The following is a 21,759-nucleotide window of genomic DNA, read 5'->3' as shown; positions in this document are numbered from 1 at the left end:
AAAGACATTTTGCTCTTCTTTCTCACCTCTCCAACTCTGCTGTGAGAACTAACCATCCATGTACATCTGAATTCCTATCACTAGTAATGCACAGCCCAGATGAACCCTACCTTCACCAAGAAGCCATGCTTCTCTCTCCTCAGAACTGCACGAGGATGCCCATACCTTGTGATGTGCTTTTCCTAAGTATTTGTTGCATAACTGTAAAGTGCCAGGCATGGTGATGAGTCAGGAAAAAAAGATGAGCAAAAAAGAGCTTTTCTTTCAAGCTCACACGTTAGTAAGGAAGAGAAAAGTAAATAAAACCATTACTGCTTTTAAGTTCTACAAAATGTGGCTGGCTTAGGAGTCCACTAGAGCCTAAATTAAAGATCCATAAATATGCTTTGACTAGAAAGTCTGGAAGGCTTTCCAGCAGAAATAACACCTGAACTGAGTGTGACAAGATGCTCAGGGGCCTGAGGGAGAACCAACACCCAGGCACGCAGTACCCTTTTCTCTGGGCTGGAGAGGGGTATTAGAGTAGAGGATATGGTCCTGGAATTTCCCACCAGTAAAAGCCATGATGCACTGGAAAGGACTATTCTACCAAACGTAACAAAATACTGTTTTGTGGGAGCAATTTTTAAAGTGAAAGATATTTTTTAATTAGTTTTAAATAACAATGATTCCTATCTACTTTGAGTGTGTGTGCGCGTGCGTATTGCACTGACTGAACCCAAGACCTCAGCACAGAGCTACATCACCAGCCCTTTTTTAGTTTTTATTTTGAGATAAGATGTACTAAGTCACTTGGTTACCCAGACTGGGCTCAAACTTGTGATCCTCCTGCCTCAGTTTCCAGAGCACTGAGATTATATAGGCATGTACCACCATGTCTGGCTCTGCCTACCTCTTGAATTTAACTGGCCACATACATTGCTAGACCATTTTATGAGACATATAAATTGCTAGTAAAAGCTTTATAGAATAATGTAAATGTTGTCAAATCTAGATTTATGAATTACTGCTATATTGCTTGATCTCTACCTCTGTACAGCACATCCCCAAACTTGTATGTGCACATACAATCTCTTTTTCAAAAGGGAAAGGGTCTAACAGCAGTGAATTCATCCTCACATTTTAAATTTATTCTTTAAAAAGGTAATGGTACCTTTCAGCAAAACTTCCTAATAGTGTCTTGCGTTACTGTTAAAAATTTCCTAAAATTATAGAACTTGTGCTATTTCTGTCCATAGGTACAACTCAAAGGATTTTCCACTTTGTGCTCAGCTATTTTTTACCATTTATAGACTCACACAATCTAAACATCTGGGTTTCTATTCTTTTTTTTGGTACCAGGGATCAAACTCGGAACCTTGCGCTTCCCAGGCAGGCATGGTACCACTGACCTACATCCCCAGCCCATGGGTTTCTATTCTTATTTCAATATTTCTTTAGGAACTCAAATTAGCTTGTACAAAATTATATAATAATCAGTTTCTGAAATGATGAGACTCAAGTTTTAACTGTATATATTTGTTTTAAGGAACAGAGCTTGCCTTTAATCACTGTCATTAGAAACATACAATCTGGGGATCTAAAACAATGGCAAATGGTGGTAATGAGAGGAAAAAAAGAGAAATAGGTTGTACTAACGACGGTTGCTGTGAGAAATTTTAAAATACCACAGAATGATTCAGGGGAGGAATTTCTGCCTATGATGGTGTATACAGATCAGTAAATCCTTCCCTCAAAACAAAATGACAATAATAAAATTGGACACAGTTGTCAAGAACTGCATTCACAGTTCTGTAAATCAGTCAAAGGCAAAAAACAGGCATTTCCTGAAAAATTTTAGAGCTTAGCATAAGACCAACAGGAGTCTGCAAATGTAATGTAGGACCATGAACGCTAGCAGCTTTTGCTGTTGAAGAGGGCAGATTTGACTTCAGACAGTAGGCTGGGAGTAGAGCGGTGAAAGGGCAGTTAAAACAAGAGCTCTGTCAGCTAACAATGGCAAATTCGGTAAGAACCTAACAAGGAGAATAATTTTCTAGCTTGAAGTTGTGGTCTGATTAGAGTGAGTAGCAGACAAGCCAGAAATCTAGTAGGGAGATTCCAGAAAAAAGAGAATCGCAACAGGAAAAGGAATGCTCTCCTCATATATCTGTGTGGGTGTGAAACTACATGGGTGAGAAGAGGAGACATGAAACAACTCAGCAAAAAGAAAACTCCAGGCAGACTTGAGAAAGGGTGAACTTCAAATGCACTTCCCAATCCACAAGCATTTGGACTGAGAGAAGGGGAAAGCTCTACAAGCTTCAGGTGTGTGAGCATGACCTCTATCCTCTATCCTATAAGCTACGGAGACACAGGAGTGACTGTTAGCTAGGATAAAAAGAAAAAATAACAAAATCACTAAGCAGACACACCAGTGGCTTTACATTGTGCAGGAGTTAGACTCCATAATTTAAAGTAAGCAAATTGCTTAAAACACATTCACATACTGCCTCTCAGAAAAATAAGTAACAATCCAGAGACAATACAGTATTAACTGTTTAATGTGAATAAAAATGGCATGCAAATTATAAAATACAGGAAGGTATGACACAGATTTAAGAAAAGAAGCAGTAACTAGAAGTAACTGAGCAGTAACTCAGGCACAGATGTTGGATTTAGCAAATGATGTTAAAGTAGCATATAGAAATATTTCAGGAATTGGGCTAGGTGTGGTAGTACCCGCCTGTGAGGAAGAACTTGGGAAGCCGAAGGAGGAGGATCGCTGCTGTGACTTCAAGGCCAGCCTAGGTTATACAGTGAGTTCAACTACATAGTCTAGACTACATAGTGAGACCCTATCTCAAAGACCCAAAAGAAAAATAAAGGAAAAATAGGATAACAAAACAGAGAACTATAAATTATAAATATATAAATAGAGTTTAAAAGTACAATAACAAATAAATTCACTCTATAGAATTTAGACTGAGATGGCAAAATAAAAAATGTGTGAAGTACAAAAAAAGATCAACAGAAGGTATCCAATTTAAAGGGCAGAGAAAAAAAAGTCTGAAGGAAAATGAAAAGAACTTCAGATTCCGTTTAGGTTCAGAAAACTGCTGGTGGAAACAGAAAACAAAAATGTCTGTAGGAAAGCAGCAAGTGTGTGTAATAAGAAGCCCAGGAACAGAGAAGAAACAGAATAAGCATTTGAAGAAATCATGGTCAAAATCATTCCAAATTTATGAAAAAAATTAATCAACTGATCCAAAACTCTCAAAAGACCAGAAGTATAAAATACAAAGAAATTCATCTTTAGACACATCATAGAGAAACAGCTCAAAGTCAACAAGAAAATGCTATCAGCAAGAGAATAACAACTTTGTATAAATGGGGTAACAATAACAGGATTACAGTTGATCTCTCATCAGATGAGCTGAGTCTCATCAGAGGCCAGGGGACAATGGGTTCACCTATTATATTTGTGGGGTGAGAGAGAAATTCAACCAAGAATTCTACAGCTAACAAAACTAGGCTTTAAAAAATGTACATTAGGGCTGGGGATTTAGCTCAGTGGTTCCAGCGCCTGCCTCACAAGCGCAAGGTCCCAAGTTCGATCCCCGGTACCAAAAAACAAAAAATGTACACTAAAAAGACACTCCCAGATTAACACAAAGGAAATTTGTTTCAAACTGACCTATCAAATAGAAAATACTAAAAGGAAGCTTAAAGGCTGAAAGGGAATGACATTGGATATTACCTTGGATCTACAGGGTGTTATGAAGATTACCAGAAATGCTAAATTATTTTCAAAAAAACTATTTTCAAAATATCCAGAGAATTTGAAAACTCAACCCTAGAAAACAACTTGATTAAAAAATGGCTGAAGACCTGAACAGAGCTCTCACTGAGGAAGATCTATAGTTGGCAAACAAGCATATAAAAGATGTTCCACATTGTATCTCAAGAAAATGAGAATTTAGGCAACAATGAAGTTCTACTAGAATGGTCAAAATCCAGTACAGTAACAACACCAAATACTGATAAGGATGTGGAATAAAAGGAACTCTAATTTATTGCTGGTGGAAACAAAAAACCTGATAGCCTCCTTGGAAGATAGTTTGGTGGTTTCTGTGAAACTAACAATACTTTCATTGAGTGATCCAGCAACTGTGTCCCTTGGTGTTTAGGCAGAGTTGAAAACTTAAGTCCAGAAAAACTCTGCATGTGAATGCTTGTAGCATCTTTATTCATAACTGCCCAAACTTGGAAGCAACCAAGATACCCTTCCATAGGTGAATGGATAAATATGGAATAACCATACAATAGAACATTACTAGGCAGTAAGAAGAAATGAACTGTCAAGCCTTAAAAAACCATGTAGGAATCTTAAACGCACATTACTAAGTGAAAAAAGCCAATCTGAAAAAAGCTACCTATTGCATGATTCCAACTCAACTACATTCTGGAGAAGGCAAAACTAGGCTGACAGTAAAAAGATCGCCGTTGACTGCAGTTGGGGAGGGAAAGAAGGATGAACAAAAGAACATGGAATTTTTAGGGCAATGAAACTACTATGTATGATACTATGATGATGATAAATGTTTTATCCAAGTACACAGAATATATAACACCAAGAATAAACCCTAATATAAACTACAGATTTGGGGTGTGAACACAGGTCTCTATCAATTTTAACAAACGTACCATTCTAATGTGGGATGCTGATAGTGGGGGAGGCCAGGCATGTACGGGAGCAAAAACTCTATGGAGCACATTTGCAACTTCTCAATTTTGATGTGAGCCTAAAACTGCCCTTAAAAAAGAAAAGTCTTCATATGAGATGCATAAGATTGTTTAAAGTAATAATTATATTACTACATTTCTACTATATACACGTATACACATACACACATGTACACAACTACACACACACAATAGCACAAAGGAGTGTGAAGAATGGAAGTACATGAGAGCAAAGCTGCTGTATTTTACCTGAATAAACTCATCCATAGGTTGTGGTAAGTCAAAGACATATGTAATCCTTTGACCAAGGTCTAAGAAATACAGTGGCACCCTGGTACTTGTCATTAATTGGTTCTGGGAGGTGCAACCAGTACCAAAAACAAGTTCCACACACATCGTTTTGTCTGTAAAGAGTAGTAAGTCACGATGCAATAAAATGGACACTGACAAGTTCTACCTTGCACATTGTGTAACAAACAAATAACGGGTACTAAGACATTTACATGTCAAAATATGTCAAATATCAAATGTGGTGAGTTTCAAAGTACTCAAGTACTAGGACAACAATGCAAATAAATTATTTAACAGAAACCAGTAAAGATGAATAGAGGAACAACAACAACAACAAAAAAGACATAAGCCATAGTAAAATGGCAGACATAAATCTAGCCATATTAATAATCATACTAAAATGTAAATAGATTGAATGCTTCAATAAAAAGATGGAAAAAATTTTAAACAAAGACATACTTTAGATTCAAAGAGGTTGAAACAGAATGATAGAAGAAGTTATATCATGCAAACAGCAACTATAAAAGGGCCGAAGTGGTTATATTACTATCAGACAAAATAGACAAGGCAAGAAATATTCATAGAGACAAACAGGAACATTTCATATTGATAAAAGGGCCAATTGATTAAGAATGTTTCGTAGGAGAGACTATCTACTAAATCATAAAACAAGTCTCAATTTTAAATCAAAGTATGTTCTCAAACCACAAAGAAATTAAATTACAAATAAACAAAAGAAAGAAATTTGGGGAATCCTCAACATTTGAAATTAACACAATATAGCCAAGGATGGTGGTACACATCTGTAATCCCAGTATTCTGGGAGGCTGAGACAGGAGGATTGCCCATTTGAGCCCAGCCTGGCTAGCTGAGCAACTTAGTGAGTTCCTGACTCAAAAAATAAAGACAAGTAACACGTTTCTATTAATCCAGGGGGGAGGGGGAACCACAACCCTAAGGAACTTTTGAAAGTGTCCTGAAATGAAAGTGAAAAAATAGTATATCATCTTTTAAGAGAACCTACTAAAGAGAAACTTAAAGCTTTAAACACAGAAAGGAAGAAAATTTTAGCTAAAATCAATCATCTCAGTTTCCTTCTCAAGAAGCCAGGAAAACAGACCCAATCACACTCCAACCAAGCAGAAGACAGCAAAGAGTATAGAGAAGAGTGGAACTCAACAAACTATAAAACAAGAAGACAATTAAAATCATGAAAGTGGGCCGGGGATTTAGCTCAGTGGCACCATGCCTGCCTGCCTCGCAAGCACAAGGTCCTGAGTTCCATCCCTGATACCAAAAAAAAAGAAAAGCAATGAAAGCAGAAGCTGGTTTTCTGGAAAGACCTGCAAACTTAACAAATCTGTTACAGTGACCAAGGAAAACAAGAAAGAAGACATAAATTATCAAAATCAACAGTGAAAGATGGGATGCTACTACAGGCTCTATAGAAAATTAAAAGGATTACAGGACATTATTATAACTTTACACAAACAAAATTGTAAATTTAGATGAAACAGATTCCTAGAAAGTTACAAATTACCAAAACTGATGAGACTAGAAATAGAAAAAATAGTAACAAGACCACTGATTAGAACAGAGATTTTAATAATTATATCTTGATTTTAATAATTATATCTATTTCGTTTTTTTCATTCCTTTGGTTGAAATAGCTATTCTGGTAGGTCTTTGAATGCATGATCATTTGAAAGTTATTTGGCAATGCAGCCAACAGATCACCTTGGAAATTCATGATTCTAGAACAAATGCTATGAAAAGGCTCATTTGTTACCTGTCTTTATAAGACTCCTCAAACAAACGGCCAATTATAGTCCTACTTACGAAGTATAAAAATCAAGTGCCTAGATATAACTAATCAACATTGAAGAAAGGTATTTCTGGGTGGTCCAATATATAATAAAAGAAAATAGCCTGGCATGGTGGTGCACACCTACAATCCCAGCATTCTGGGATGCTGAGACAGGACTGTAAGCTAGAGCCCAACCTAGGAAATTTAGCAACTTAAAATTTAAAAAGAACTGGAGATGTACTTCAGTGTAAAGGCCCTGGTTTCAATCTCTAGTAACCACCACCCTCATCCCCCCCACACCAGGTACTTATAGGTTTAATCTGTCCTTACATAACAGAAGCTTCCACAATAAGCCTAAATGTTTATTTGGAAGTAAATCGTATTAACTGGGTTAAAGTCTGAATAAAGCTTTCCTTCTGGTAATCTGATACCAGAAGGGAAAAAGTGAAATCTAAAAACTACAGGTTAAAAAAAAATGAGATAGCTTTTTTTGATAAGAGTATATTTTTATCCTTAGATATCCTTAGCCCACAGACAACACAATTTTCTGAGTGTTGATATGCATGTGATACATATTTTTGGCTAATTTATTTCTTTTTACTTTAGCAAGTAAGTACAAAGGGGTGAGGTCAGAGGTGGGCTGGGGAGATTAGAAAACCCCATATAGAGCTTGAGTTTTATTCTACTTGTGTTAGAAAACTTTTAGAATTAAGTAGGAAAACAGTACAATTTGGATTAAAAGGTAAAAATCATCTTGGCTACTATGTGGAGAATGGCTAAGTTAGGCAGCAGGAACACAGGAAGTTAAGTGATGGGGTTTTGACTACACTGATGATGAGAATGATAAATACCTTGCCTCAATCAAACTCAAATCTCCTAACAGCCTCTTGAGGTAACTACTATTATTTTCTTTTCATAATAGTAGGTACTACTATCTTCATGTATCTTCTCAAGTCAGAGGGAGATTAAGTAACTGGCTATATTGGGATTCAAGCCCTACCAATCTGGCAAAAGAACTGGCTCTTTCATCTGTAGCAGTAAGATGAAGAGAAGGGGCTGAAGTAGTAAAAAATTATGGAGTTGGTGTTGCCATGACGTGTAAACGGATTAGAGGTAGTGACAAAAGAAAGAGAAGAATGACTCCCAGGATTTCCTTGAGCAAGTTAAGTAAATTTGGTACCTAGGGGCCGGGGATTTAGCTCAGTGGTTTTGCTGCCTGCTGCGCAAGCGCAAGGACCCGAGTTCAATCCCCGGTACCAAAAAAAAAAAGAAAAGAATAAAATTTGGTATCTAGTTACACAAAGGCAAAATATAAAATAGGGAAAGGGGTTCCAGGACCCAAACTTGGCACACTACAGCTTTTAAAAGTTGAACAGAGGAGGAACAAAGCACCCAATGTTGTGGAGGCAACATGGAAAATGCTGCTGAGAGACTATATAGGTGAGGACAGGAGTGGGACCATGGGCTTTTGCATAGCAGACACTCCTGTTGAAGCTGAAAATAGTAGCATCCCTACATTTATTTTTTACCAATGTACTTACCTTGCTATTGTCCGCCTCATTCCTAGACCAATAGTTCCTGTTTTACTTCAAACTCCCTATTTTCTAGCCACAATGCTTGGAGTAGAACTGAAATTACACACAGGCTAAGGAATGGAATGGAAATGTTAAATTAGCTCACAGAGGTTCTGGTCTTATGAGTGAGGTGACAATTTCAGTGTGATTGACATGCACTCTTCTTTCACCTTCTAATTCACATACCGGAAGAGATCCATTCTGTGTGCTGGGCGAGTTGCTGCTTTGCTCCCCATGGGCTTGCGTACTTCCATAGAGTGTCAGGTTATGCTCACTGGTCTGGCCGGCATAGTCCTGAGTATGTGGCACTCCATATTCTGTAGGAATTCCGTTCTGTGGAGGTGGTGGGAATGGGATGGTAGTAAAAGGCTGAACCATTTCAGGAGTTGTTGTTGGCTCCTGGTTACCCTAGAATAAATGGGGGGTGGAGGGGAGAATAGCTTTATTTAAATCATTGTCACATAATTACTTTAAAGGTAAAATCTTTTAAACAAGTGAACTAAATACCTGATGAAAAAACAAAACCAACAACCAAACCAAACACATCTCCACTTCTATTCCAAATGTGTAAAAGTTAACTTGAAAAAAGAAGACCTAAATGTAACAGCTAAACTATAAAACTTCTAAAAACAAACAAAGGAAAATCTTCACAACTTTTAAATGGCAAAGAATTCTTAGGATATAAAAAAACAGAACCATTAAAACTCGATATACTGAACTGATCAGAATGTGAAAACATCTGCTTTTTGAAAGACACAAGAATAAAAGACAAAGACTGGGAAACAATATCCACCAATATATAAATCTTATAAGGAACACACCTCCAGAATTTATAAGACCCTGTTATAGATCACAATAAAAACAAACCAAGTTTTTAAAAACAGGCTAACAGCTAGGAATAGTGGCAACATGCTTGTAATCCCAGCACTTGGGAGGGTGAAGCGGGAAGATTGCTCTAAGTTTGATGCCAGTCTGGATTAGACAGTGAGTTCAAGGCCAACCTGAAGACTCTTTTCCAAAAAAAATAGGCCAGGTATTCAGCTCAGTGGCACCGCACCTGCCTTGCGAGCACAAGGTCCTGAGTTTGATCCCCAGTACGAAAAAAAAAGGAGCACAAGAGGCAAGGGTCACTTTCTACAAGAAGATAAACAAATGGGCAGAAAATGCATGAATAAGTGTGCTCAACACTAGTCATCAAGGACATAAAACTAAAACCAAAATGAGATACCATTTTACAACCACTAGAGTATCTAAAATATAAGACTGAAATCACCAAATGTTGACAGAGACATAGAGAAGAACTTTCATACACTATTTGTTGACATATGAAATGTATTATCTACCTTCTAGAAATGTTTTGCCATTTTACTTTTATAAGTTAAAACATCCTTTGGATTTACCTAAAAAAATGAAGCCGTATGTTTCCACTAACATCTGTACCAGAATGTTCATGGAAGCCTAATTCACAATAGTCTCAATTGAAAACAACTATGGATCAACAGGAGAATGTGTAAGCAAATTGTGGTTTATTCATAAAATGGAATGCTACTAAGAACTTAAAAAAATCTTGTACTGGATGAAGAAGTTAGCTACAACATAACACATACACAGTATAATTCTACTTATAAGTATCAGAGTAGGAATAATTAATGCATGGAATAGAAATGAGAATGTACTTGCTTCTGCTTAGGGGTAGAAAAGCACTGATTGAATTTTGGTACAGTGAAACAATCTAGGATGATGGAGTTGTTATGTATCTTGTGGGTGATGGTCACACAGATTTATTAAATTGTTGGAACTCATTAAAATATGTGATAAATGTTATTATGTTAAGTATACCAAAAAAATGAAAAATAAGATAATAAAAAGCCACAGTAAACATCATAATAGATTATTCAGTATTAACATCACTGTTATTAACAATCAAATAAACCATCCAGCCCTATTATTTTACATAACAAAGGAAATGGAAATAAAAATCAGAGACCAATTATCTTTATAAATATGATTATATACCTAGAAAATCCAAACCAATAAACTACAAATTAGTAGACCTAGTAATAAAAACTTGTAAGGTTTATTTTTAAATTAGCAATAACCAGTTATTCAAAAACAATGACTGTCAGGGCCGGTGATTTAGCTCTGTGGTTCTGCTGCCTGCCTCGCAAGTGCAAGGTCCCCAGTTCCATCTCCAGTACCAAAAAAACAGTGATCATTAATACTATAATAAAAAACATGTAACATACAATAAAATCTAAATAAAAATTATATTTTTAAAAACATTTATTTAATATAAAAGTGTTAACCATCCCAAAATAAAATATATATCTAATGTCTTTCCCAGTGATGTCTAGTGAAAGAAAGTGTACTATTTATTTTTATAGGGAAAATTGCAAAGAAAGTCTAAAAAAAAGCAAAGTTTGGAAAAGGAGACATGCTTTATCATATATTAAAACTTATCACAAGCTACTGTAATTAAATAGTAAGAATATACAAAGAAATTAACAGAATACAGTTCTAAAACAGATTCAAGTTTATATGGAAATGTATCTTACGGCATTTGCAAAAGTTGGGTTATCCACCCCACCACCAAAAAAATAAAATCAGCTCATCTGTCATACCAAAAAAATTCAGAAGGAATAAAATCTAATGTAAGAACTAAAATTGTAAAATCTAAGAAAAATTAGGAATGTAACTGAGGTACAGGGGATTTTTAAGACAGGACACCTTAAAACCAGACGGCAAGCAACCAAAATGACAGCTTTGTCTCTGCTGGTTAAGAAGGAAAGACCAAAGAGAAAGAAAAAGAAATGGAGGAAGTAAGAGGAGAAATGAATTTTGAAATCAAAAGAAAAATCAACTGCGATAAAATATTAGAAGCTGGTAAGATAGATAGTGGGTTACCATTAATGCAAGATTGGATTATGTATATTGACAAGACACACATACACAAACCCCAACAGAAAAAGAGGCAAAGGATATAACTTAACAGTTCATAGAAGATGAAATACAAATAGCTAATAAAAAATGTTCAATCTCAGTATCAGTCATGGAAATACATATAGCATCAAAATAACACCAAGCCGGGCTGGGGATTTAGTTCAGTGGTTTCGCTGCCTGCTGCGCAAGCACAAGGACCCGAGTTCAATCCCCGGTACCAAAAACCCCCACAAAACAATAGAAACACCAAGCTTTTAGTCATCACATCAGAAAAAAATTTTGTATCATTTTATTGAAGTATAACTGTCATGAAATAAACTGTAACTATTTGTAGTAAACAATTTGGTTAAGTTTTGATGCATAGGCATGTATTCTCATGAAGTCATTATCACACTTAAGATAGTAAAAATATCTATTCAAAACATCCAAAAGTTTCCTCATGCCCCTATTATGCATGTACTACTTTTAAAAATAAAACCTACTGGGCCAGGGATTTGGCTCAGTGGTTCCGACGCCTGCCTTGTAAGCAGAAGGTCCTCAGTTTGATCCCCAGTACCAAAAAAAAAAAAAAAAAGTAATAAAAATAAAACCTACTAATATATTGTTTTAATATCAAGAAGAATGACAAGAAAAATACAACTTAAAAATCTGGTCCAAAAGAAATAAAAAGGAAAAATACAATCAACAAGGGGAAGTCAATGCCAAAGCAGTGAATTACTGCGCTACTCTTAAAAACATGGCTGTGACCTTCCTGGAAATAAAAATTCCTAATTGTTGTCCACTTACAGGTCATATATATTAAAAATTCAGCTGTCTTCAGTGTTCAATAATCATTTCTACTTGGTACTAAGAATCGTTTTACATAAAAAAATACTTTTAGTTCTTACAAATTATGCTGTAAAAATATTAAGCTCTTCACCCATAAAACTGCTCAGGGAAAGAGTCTCTGTCTCTCATCACTACATAATTTCTTTTCATTCTCTAAATCAGTATCCTATATATGATTTCTCTTTAGCCATTCTGGGAGTCCTTAGAATAAAATAAAATAATTCTTTTCCTTGTCCTCCAAATTCTTAGGCACTCTATCCATACTTATCTAGCTATATGAAATAAACTGGTCCAGTAACCCTCACAAGTTCATTGGCTTTGGGGCCAGGGATTTAGCTCAGTGGTGCCACGCCTGCCTTGCAACCGCAAGGTCCTGAGTTCGATCCCTGGTACCAACCCCCCCCCCCCAAAAAAAAACAAGTTCACTGGCTTAAAGGCAGATAGCAAAGAGAAAAGAATTCAAATTCAGGTGGGATAGTGAATGAGCAGAGTGAAGGCACAAAAGGTCACTGCAGATCTGCTTGCTGGCCCTGGGCATGCATATCACCTCGCAGGAGTCTATAGGGAGAGTCTACTGTATAACTAGTAAAGGCTAAAAGACCTAGTTTTCAAGGATTAATACACCAAGAGGACTTGTCTCTGGCTTTGACAATGCTCCTCCTCAAAGACCCCTGGCTTTGCCTCCAGCCTTTATTCTCCACCCTGGCTCTGCTGGGAATGAGACTCTGGCACACAAGCACACAGTATGAATTCTCCCACAGGGGAAGTCTTGACAGAGCTGGCTCAGTCAACTGAATAAACACATCAATTAGGAGTGGAAGAGCGAGAAAGGTAAAAACATTTTCTACGATCTACTTGTAGCCTAGGCGTTTGCATTTTGAAGAAACGCAAGCCACTCTGAGACTGTCTTCTTAGAACAAGTGAAATGCTGGCCTATATTAGGATGTCAAGAATACCTTTTATTTCTAGAAATATTTAAAATTTTGTTAAAATATAGCAACAATTATGTTTATATATGAAGAGAATAAATTTGAGAGAGGAGTAATTTTATATTTTATCTCACTTACTCTTTCAATGTCTGGATATTTTTCCCAAGATATATTACTATTACTAAAAATGTTAAGTGATTTCATATTTCTATGAAATTTCCAGACCACATTCCAGAGTTCTAAGTTTAGGAGAGAAGTACAATAGCCTCCAAACAACCTGTGAGACAACAGTTCATGTGATTATTTCTAGGCCTAAATTTACCTCCATGTTTAAAGGAAAATGTTTTGTTTTTAATACAACAGGTGAAACAACTAAAGCACATCTCACCTCAGAAAATGAATCATTAACTTTCTCTTGTAGTTCTTAACCTTGTGCTACTACTACTGGGTATAACACATTTAAATTCAAAGCTTAATACTCAACATATCCAAATGTGTATCTTATCTGCCCTGTTAGATTAAAAGATTCATTATGATTGGTGAGGATCGTCTTATAGAATAATAATAACAATGTATTAAATATTTATTAAATGCAGGAAGACAAAAGTCACATATGTGCACACTTCAGCAAATTGCTTTTTTTGGCTAGAGGGACTAACAAGGGATAATACATAATGAAATAAATGTTGCTATCTTTCTTGGGTTGATATCAGATCAAAGAACGTGGGGATAGGAAGGCAGAGTACCATTAGGAAAGAAAAGAAATCAACACATGTTTATGCTTTATGCACACGATTTCTTTTCATCTTACAAACAGATTTAAGAGTGTTGAGCTGCTGTGAGTAAAAACCTGATGTAATTATTAATTTCTGAGTTAAGAAAGGGGTCTTTTTTCCTTTAAATCATAGGTAGTAATAATGGCAATCCACATCATGTGTGGTCTTCTGGTATATTACCTGAAACATACTAAATGTTTTTATCATTTTGAATTCAAACACAAATTAAGCATGGCTAATTAGAAAATTTAAAATGTTTTGAAATCTGAAATTGTTTGGCAACATGATATTCAAAAAGTTTTGGATCTGTAACATTTCTAATTTTAGATTTTTGGATTAGGGATGTGCAACTAGTAAATAAAGTCTTTGCAAATATTCAAAACCCCCAATAAACTCTGCAATAGGAGACACACCTGACCTCAAGCATTTGGGATAACGAATACTCACTCTGTATACTATTACCATAACTAGTTCCCATCAAAGAATGAAAATGTAATAACCCAAAGACTGAGTTTCAATGCTTTTATCAGTCTATTCCCTCACTCACAGCAATGTCGAAGCTTCAACTATCAGGTGAAGTCACCTATGGGTAACTTCCAAATATATTTTAGGTTCAATTGTGTCCTTTCTCCCAAGCTTACATGGGAAGTAGAAGAAAACAGCATGAATCTGATAGATCCAAATTTATATCTTGAGCCTACCTCTTACCAGAAAATAATGAATCATTTAACCTTTTCTAGCTTGTTTCTTCATCCACAAAATGGTCTATTTACTTTACAATGTTGTTGTATTAAATGAAAGAGCAAGTGAAACGTTATTGTTTCTAAGTTTGTTCTCTGTTCCTACTGAACTACTCTGAAAAGTTATTTGAATCATTTATGTACTAATATTTAAGCATCTATAACATGTTATTCTAACATGGGAAGAGACATAAGGACAAAAATAAAACTGTGCCTAAGATTTGTAGGACAAATTGAAAAGATAAGAAAAACACAAAACTGATGGTATTTGTGCTAAAAATAAAGTTATGCATCAAGTATTATATGTGAACACAAAAGAATGGCTGCAAATATAACTGTCTTCATTTTTCGAGGATAAAATGTGATCTGTGGAGAGAGAAAGGCATTCTTGTTCAGATCTCCCCAATTATTTTTCAGCTTTACTCTAACTTTTTACTTTGGTAATCTTTACTTCTATGTAGATACACAATCTAGTGTTATGCTGCTTCTAACGACAGGCTGCAAATCCTAAAAGTTTCCCAATTCCTCTGTTATATATACAGTCAAAATAGATTATGAATACAAACAGATTGGTATTAATTGTATTCACATCATCCTCAGAAATATTACTTCATGGGCCTAGTTTGTAGCTGAGGGTAGAGCACTTGTTTAGCATGTGCAAGGCCCTGGGTTCATTCTCTGGCCTGAAAAAATGAACAAACAACTTCATTATTTAGGGAGAGTATATTCTCACGAGTTTATATCGCCACTGGCAACGTCACTGATGATTTTTTCCAATGCTGTATGTAAATTATTTCTCTAGGATTATAAGAGAAATAAAATATTTTTACTTTTCAAGTGTTTTACAATTTGTATCATTTTTATTCACTGGGATTTGCTTAGATAGGCTCAGATTTCAAACCTTACCTGCCTGTGATTTAAAAGTATTTATAAAAAGCTCTTAACTGAGGGCCAGGAATTTAGCTCAGTTGGTGCCCCTACCTGCCTCCCAAGCACAAGGTCCTGAGTTCGATCCCCGGTACCAAAAAAAAAAATAATAATAATAATAATAATAATAATAATAACAATGAAAAAGCTCTTAACTGAGTACCTAGACAAGGACCCCATGTCTGCTACCAAAAGAAGCGACTTTTGCCCATATGTCTGTGACAAGAGGGAGAAAGCAACAACATAACCTGTTATCTCAGAAAGGTAAGAGAAACTCTGGATTTAAAATCTAGAATCAATTTTAAAAACCAAATCTGTACAAGAATGATAAACTAGGAATATCCAAAGGAATAAAATGGATAAACATGTAAGACAAAATAATGCTAATTTATAGTCTAAAAACATTCAAGTTATCTATTGTACTGTTTGTACTTTTCATACTACCAGAATGGGGGAGGGGGAGCTACAGAATAAGAGTGTTTTCCTCTTCTCACCTCTACAAAGATTCACAGTCTGAATACCAAAGCATAAAGTGTTGTGTTTGTGTCTACTAATCTTAAAAAATATTTCTAGTAGGGCCAAGGGTTTAGTTCAGTGGCACTGTGCCTGCCTGCAAGCACAAGGTCCTGAGTTTGATCCCTGGTACCAAAAAAAAAAAAAAAAAGAAAGAAAAAAGAAAATATTTCTGGTAAAAGTAATGCATTTTCTAATTTACAACAAGTATAAATTATAACCTAAATTTGAAATTTAGAGGAAAAAAAATCTATTTGTGAACTCTGATTTCTACATATAGGTACATATCCACCTGGGTGTTTGGAACTTAGTATATGAAAGGATCCCAAGAGGGCTCACAAAAACGTATTATATAATAATGATTATAGAAAAAAAAAGCTACCATGGAAATATTAAATTTAAGTGAAGCATTATCTAATTCTAAGGAGTTCAAAGACAATTTATTCCTGCTGCAGATTCAACAATAAGATACATTGTTGACCCTATGCAGTAGGAAACCACTTCTACAATACACCTAAAACCAAATTTTTTACCTTGTTCCTGGACAGCAGAAATGACTATATCTTGTTATACTGAACAACCAGTCAGAGAAAATGTTTAAAAAGATCCTTTCCCTACAGATTAGCATTCCATGAGTTGCAGTGGGACTCTTGATAATTTTTTTTTTTTTGTATTGAGGATTGAGCTCGGGACCTTGTGCTTGAGAGGCAGAGGGTGGAACCACTGAGCTAAATCCCTGCCCCTGATACTTTTTCATATAGCTGGTATATATAGCACACTCTGATAATACTGCTTTAGAGGCTGTGGCTGGCAAAGAGGAAGAGGATAATGGGGGCAGCCTCCAGAAAATGTCCTGAAGCATCTATACCCAGAGAAGACAGGCAGAAATCAAACAGGGTTTAGATCATAAAAGGAAAGTAATGGCAGCAATAAACCTAAGTTTCCTGAAAGTAATGAATTATTTTCTTATATAGAAGCTATAGATACGGGAATAAACATTATTTTTTTTTCAAAAATGAAAATCTACTGATATACAAGCCTAATAATGGAACCTTCTTTTACAGTAGGTATAAGAATCATGACCCAAAATATGAGCGTGTTGCTGCCATGTGAAGGGAAGATGCTGTGTGGGAAGGGAGGAGTGTAATCTTGAACTCTTGTAAACAAATAATACATAAAATAAAAACTAAACAGATAATATAACACACTTTACTTCCATGCTTAGAATAACAATAAATGACAGGCACTGGTATAAGGTCCGGTATAGGCTTGGTGGATACAAAATATTGCAAACCTGTCTTCAAATCATTTGTCTTCAAAACACACACGCACACATACACACACACACAAGCCTTCTTTTGAATTATTCGGTGAACAGCTAGACCAAACTGACCTCTGAGACTGAGTTCTGCCATCTCTCACAGCAAAAAACAGCAAAATAAACATTACAGAATAAAGCCATTCAAACTAAGTCTGCTAGGTTAAATGCAACAAATCCTGTAATAGTCTGAAGTCTTTAACCTCTTAACCTGTTTAACCTCTTTCTTCCATTTCTCCTTAAAGCAGTACTTAGAGCCTCAAATATCCATGAGTCTTTTACCAGTAACAAGAGACCACCAGAGCTGCTCTGGTTCAGCTTCCTCCTTTCTTGGAGACAGAAGGCCCTTATACACAATTGATGGTTAGCCATCTTATTCAATGTCCCTGGTGACTTATGTAATCCATGGATAATGATTCTTCCCAAACTTTTCACTATAATTTACTCTGTATTTTTTCTTCATGGATAATTAAGTTTATATCATCCACATGTTAAAGCAGGGTGTTTTTAAAAATAGTTGTAAGTTAGGTTTAGAATAAAATTTAGAGAAAAAAATCTATACATGAAGTCTACCATTTCTAGGTTCAGGTAGAATTCCACCTACCTGACTGGAACTTAGTGCATGGCTGGCTGTAATCCAAAGGTTTTATAGTATCTTCAGAATTATGAAATATTTAATTATACTACATAGATTTTATTTTGAGCATTCCATCATACTCTACTTCTTTAAAGTGGGGAAATTCATGTCACACACACACACACACACAGTATATATATGTATGTATGTAAAATTTCCCTATTCCCTTCCTAAAACAAAACTGCATTTTATCTATGACCAGAGTGAAATGGTATCTTATGTATTCTCTATTTCACAAAAAGTCCCTAAGCTGGTCAGGGACTGAACGTAGACTTCTGACCTTTTTCACTGAAAGAAGGGATGATGGGCATGTAGTACTTGCTCTTTGGAGAATGTTTGCTAAACTGAATACCTGTTTCTAAAGTGCAATGTGTGTAAAAAGATAGTACTTTACTGTTAATAGCTGCATCAGCTCTTCAGGAAGTTACCATAATATAAATAATTATTCAAAATGAAAAATTAGAATTCTTTTAAAATACATATGAAAACTGAAAGGATGATTTTCAGAGTTCATGTTATGTACTATGGCAAAGGAAAAGAAAAATGAGTTTCTGTACTCAACAATCCTCACCCAGGTCATGTAAATAATCTCTATTTTAATAATTCTCCTTAATCTCACTTATTTTCCAAGCAGCTTCCGGAATCTTTACAGTAAGTACAACTTAAAGCTAATATTGTTTTAGTTAATACTCTTCTCAAAACCCTGTGAGTCAAGTCCAAACACCTTTGTATGAAGTCATGCCTAGATATATTCTACCTAGTCAGCTTCAATTCTTGCCACCCATTGTTCAATAAGCACTGTCATGTGTTAGACACTCCATTTTCTGCTAGGAAACCATCACAATTTGAAAAAAAAGAAAAGAAAATCATCAATAGACAAGCAAAACAATAAACAGATGGTGTGTTACGGAGAAAAGTAAAGAGTAGGAAGTATCAGGGCTGGAGGGCTAGAAGATTTCTATTTTCTACAGGTAATTGGATAGGTAACATCTGATCAGATTCCTTTAGGCTAGGCATAAAGGCACCTATATATCTGGCTAGAAGAGCTCCCCAGACAAAAGGAAGACCTAGAGATCAAAACATGCTCAACTCATTCAAAGTAGGATCATGGAGGCCTGTGTGATCAGACTGGAAAGAGCAAGGAACAAAGTGGCAGGAGATGAAGTGATAAAGGTAGCAGAGGAGAAAGAGTGACACCAGGGAGAAATCTTGTAAAATTTACTGCTACTGCAAGGATTTGGGTTTTTACCAGCCAGTGCAAGTTTTGAGCAAAAAAAGTGCTGTGGTCAGACTTTACGTTTTAAATGGATAGCTTGGCAAAGGCGGAATGCAGGTGGACCCATTTAGGAGATTATTATAATAATCCACCTGAGAGATGACAATGGATCAGCTCAAGCAGAAGTCTAAAGTGTACAGCACCCTGAAAAGACAGTTGCGTTGTGTTACCACTTTCTGTTGCACCTATTACAGTTTCTGCTTAAAACGCCTTTTTCCTTTTTACTCATCTGCTCATTTGTACACAATTTTTTTTTTGGTACTGGAGATCAAACTCAGGACCTCGCATTTGCAAGGCAGATGGCAGCATCACTGAGCTAAATCCCTGGCCCGTACACAATTTTTAATATGTAGTTCAAGTAACTCTAGAGGTTTCTGATTCACCCAAATAAGAGAAAAAAGTAATTCCTTTCTTTTACCCACCTCCCCAAAAACCTAATACCTAACTCTGTTACAGCACTTACACTGCATTACAACTATCTGTTTACCTACTTGTTGTTTTTTACAGAACATGGACTCTTTGAGGGCAGATAGTTGTCCATGTCAATTTATCTTCTATCCCCAGTGTCTGCTTAAGGGCTCTCAATAAAGTCCCGTTAAAGAAATTTTTTAAAAGTATGTTATAATCTAGTGGTCTATATAAATAACTACAGGCTTCTGTTACTTTTTAAAATGAAATAACCAAACTGACATAGGAGTATAGGAAGAGAGTAAAGCCCAGCCTGGGGAAACACAGGTGGCAAGAGGAAGGAAAGACAAGGAGATCAGTTAGAAGGATGCTGCAAACTTTGAAGGGCCTTATAATAAGACCATGAATGATAACAAAGGAGAGGATAAAGGGCCACATGACCTTGCATCATCAAGATGATGCAAAGGTAGAATCAGCAGAACCTGCAACAGACACCAGAGACAGCTAGATGACCCCAGGAGTTTAATTCCAGCATACCAAGGGTAGAGTCAGGCAAGAATGGGTAGAAAAAAAAGAAAGTAGCAGCCCAATAAGATTATTCTGATATAAACGGATTAGATTTTATCTTTCAAAGGTATCTTGAAATCTGATAGTTACTTCTAGGGTATGTGTTTGGTAATTCATTTTTTCTTTTTCAATTTTACTTTGATCAAACTTATAAATGCACATGATAGCAAATTAAATAGATACAGATGAGTTTATGATAAAAAGCAGCAGAGTCCTAGCCTTCCCTCTATTAGTCCTCTGTAGAATGACCCTCTTTTAATAGGTGCTTAAGAGGCAGAGGGCCCAGGGCCACTGGTTGCATTAAGGTTAGTGACTTACCTGGCAATTCCAGCCTTAGGCAACACAGAGCTCAGTATAGATCTGTGCAGAGCATATGACTGACACCTCACTCCTGAGGTCACTAAAGGGAGAGACCTGTGAGTTAGCTGTGTGCTGATTTGGACTGACAGGAAGAGGAATAGGAGATGGAAGAAACTGGACTATAAAACAGCCCTTCACACTCTCTTCTGATAGGGGCTGCCCCAAGAAACCCTAGTTTTCCCTAGAGATGTCTAGCAAAACCAAACAATAAGCAATACCAACCACAGAGCTTGGGCCAGCCTTTCCCCCTTGGTTTGCTTTTCTTTCTCTCCTGCTTTCCTGTGATTTTACTCCCCAATAAAGCATCTGCAGGTAAACTTCTGTCTCAGGCTCAGCTTTCTAGAGAACACGGATGAACTAAGGACATCACTTCTGTCTCCTCTACTTTCTGTTTTGGGGAAAGTAGTCTACACTTGGGGAAGTATGTCCAATTCTGCTTTGCTAGCCTACTGCTCTTTTCTTTTGAAATCATGTTCTTAATTTCTAACACTCTTTTACAATCAGTAAGTGAACCTTTTTTCCTTATGCACCTAGGACTTTTGGAACTTTGCACAGCAGTTTAGTTTCCTTTAAGTTCTCTTCTCTTCCCAGGATTATCAGTTTCTCCACACACTGGGTTTTCTTTTTGTTTCCTCTGGGCTCTTTCATGATGAAAGTTCCCCTCAAACTTCTAATAATCTTCATGCTCCAGTGACTCCCACAAAAGAATTTGGTTAGCTGGTATGGGTTTCCTTGGCTAATCTGTTTTCTGATTAGGTCTCTCCCTGCTACTAAAATTCAAACAGGGCTATCACTGTGTGATGGAGAAAAGCATGGCACTAACAGGCTTCCCTTTTGTGTAAACTGCTAGGAAAGTATGGAATATCCTCCTCCTTCATCCTTTAAATATCTAAAACAAAAAGAATTTAAATTTCCCCAAGTATTTTGATCAACTCTGGGGACAAGCATCATGGTGTTTTGTTTTTCTTTTCTCGTGCAACACAGCAGGGGCTAGGAAAGGGCTGGGAAGTCTATAGCAAGGCTAGGCAGTAATTATCATGTCATAAACACACAACCTCTTCCTTTTTCACTTTTGTCCACTTTTGTTCTTCAGGGCTTCTGCTGGGTATGATGGCTTCCATACCTCTAGCAGACTCTGCTAGG

At 36.2% G+C, this 21,759-nt stretch overlaps 1 protein-coding gene across 50 annotated transcripts in view; it reads right to left on the bottom strand.

The window, feature by feature from the left end:
• Positions 1 to 21,759, bottom strand: part of Rbfox2 (RNA binding fox-1 homolog 2) — a 262,069-nt gene that overhangs the window by 58,738 nt on the left and 181,572 nt on the right. For all 50 annotated transcript variants that reach the window (XR_015452318.1, XR_015452317.1, XR_002395334.2 and 47 more), the window contains one exon: positions 8,584 to 8,805. Coding sequence is in view for 47 of the 50 variants with exons in the window: in XM_021259063.2 (XP_021114722.1) it covers positions 8,584 to 8,805 (222 nt within the window). In the remaining 3 variants the exon portion in view is untranslated. The remainder of the gene's footprint in view (positions 1 to 8,583; positions 8,806 to 21,759) is intronic.

Source organism: Heterocephalus glaber, unplaced genomic scaffold, assembly GCF_053883595.1.
Source record: "Heterocephalus glaber isolate CG9 unplaced genomic scaffold, H.glaber_assembly_v1.0 deba00001444, whole genome shotgun sequence".
Classification (NCBI taxonomy): Eukaryota; Metazoa; Chordata; class Mammalia; order Rodentia; family Bathyergidae; genus Heterocephalus; species Heterocephalus glaber.
This window is presented reverse-complemented; position numbering and strand designations above follow the sequence as displayed.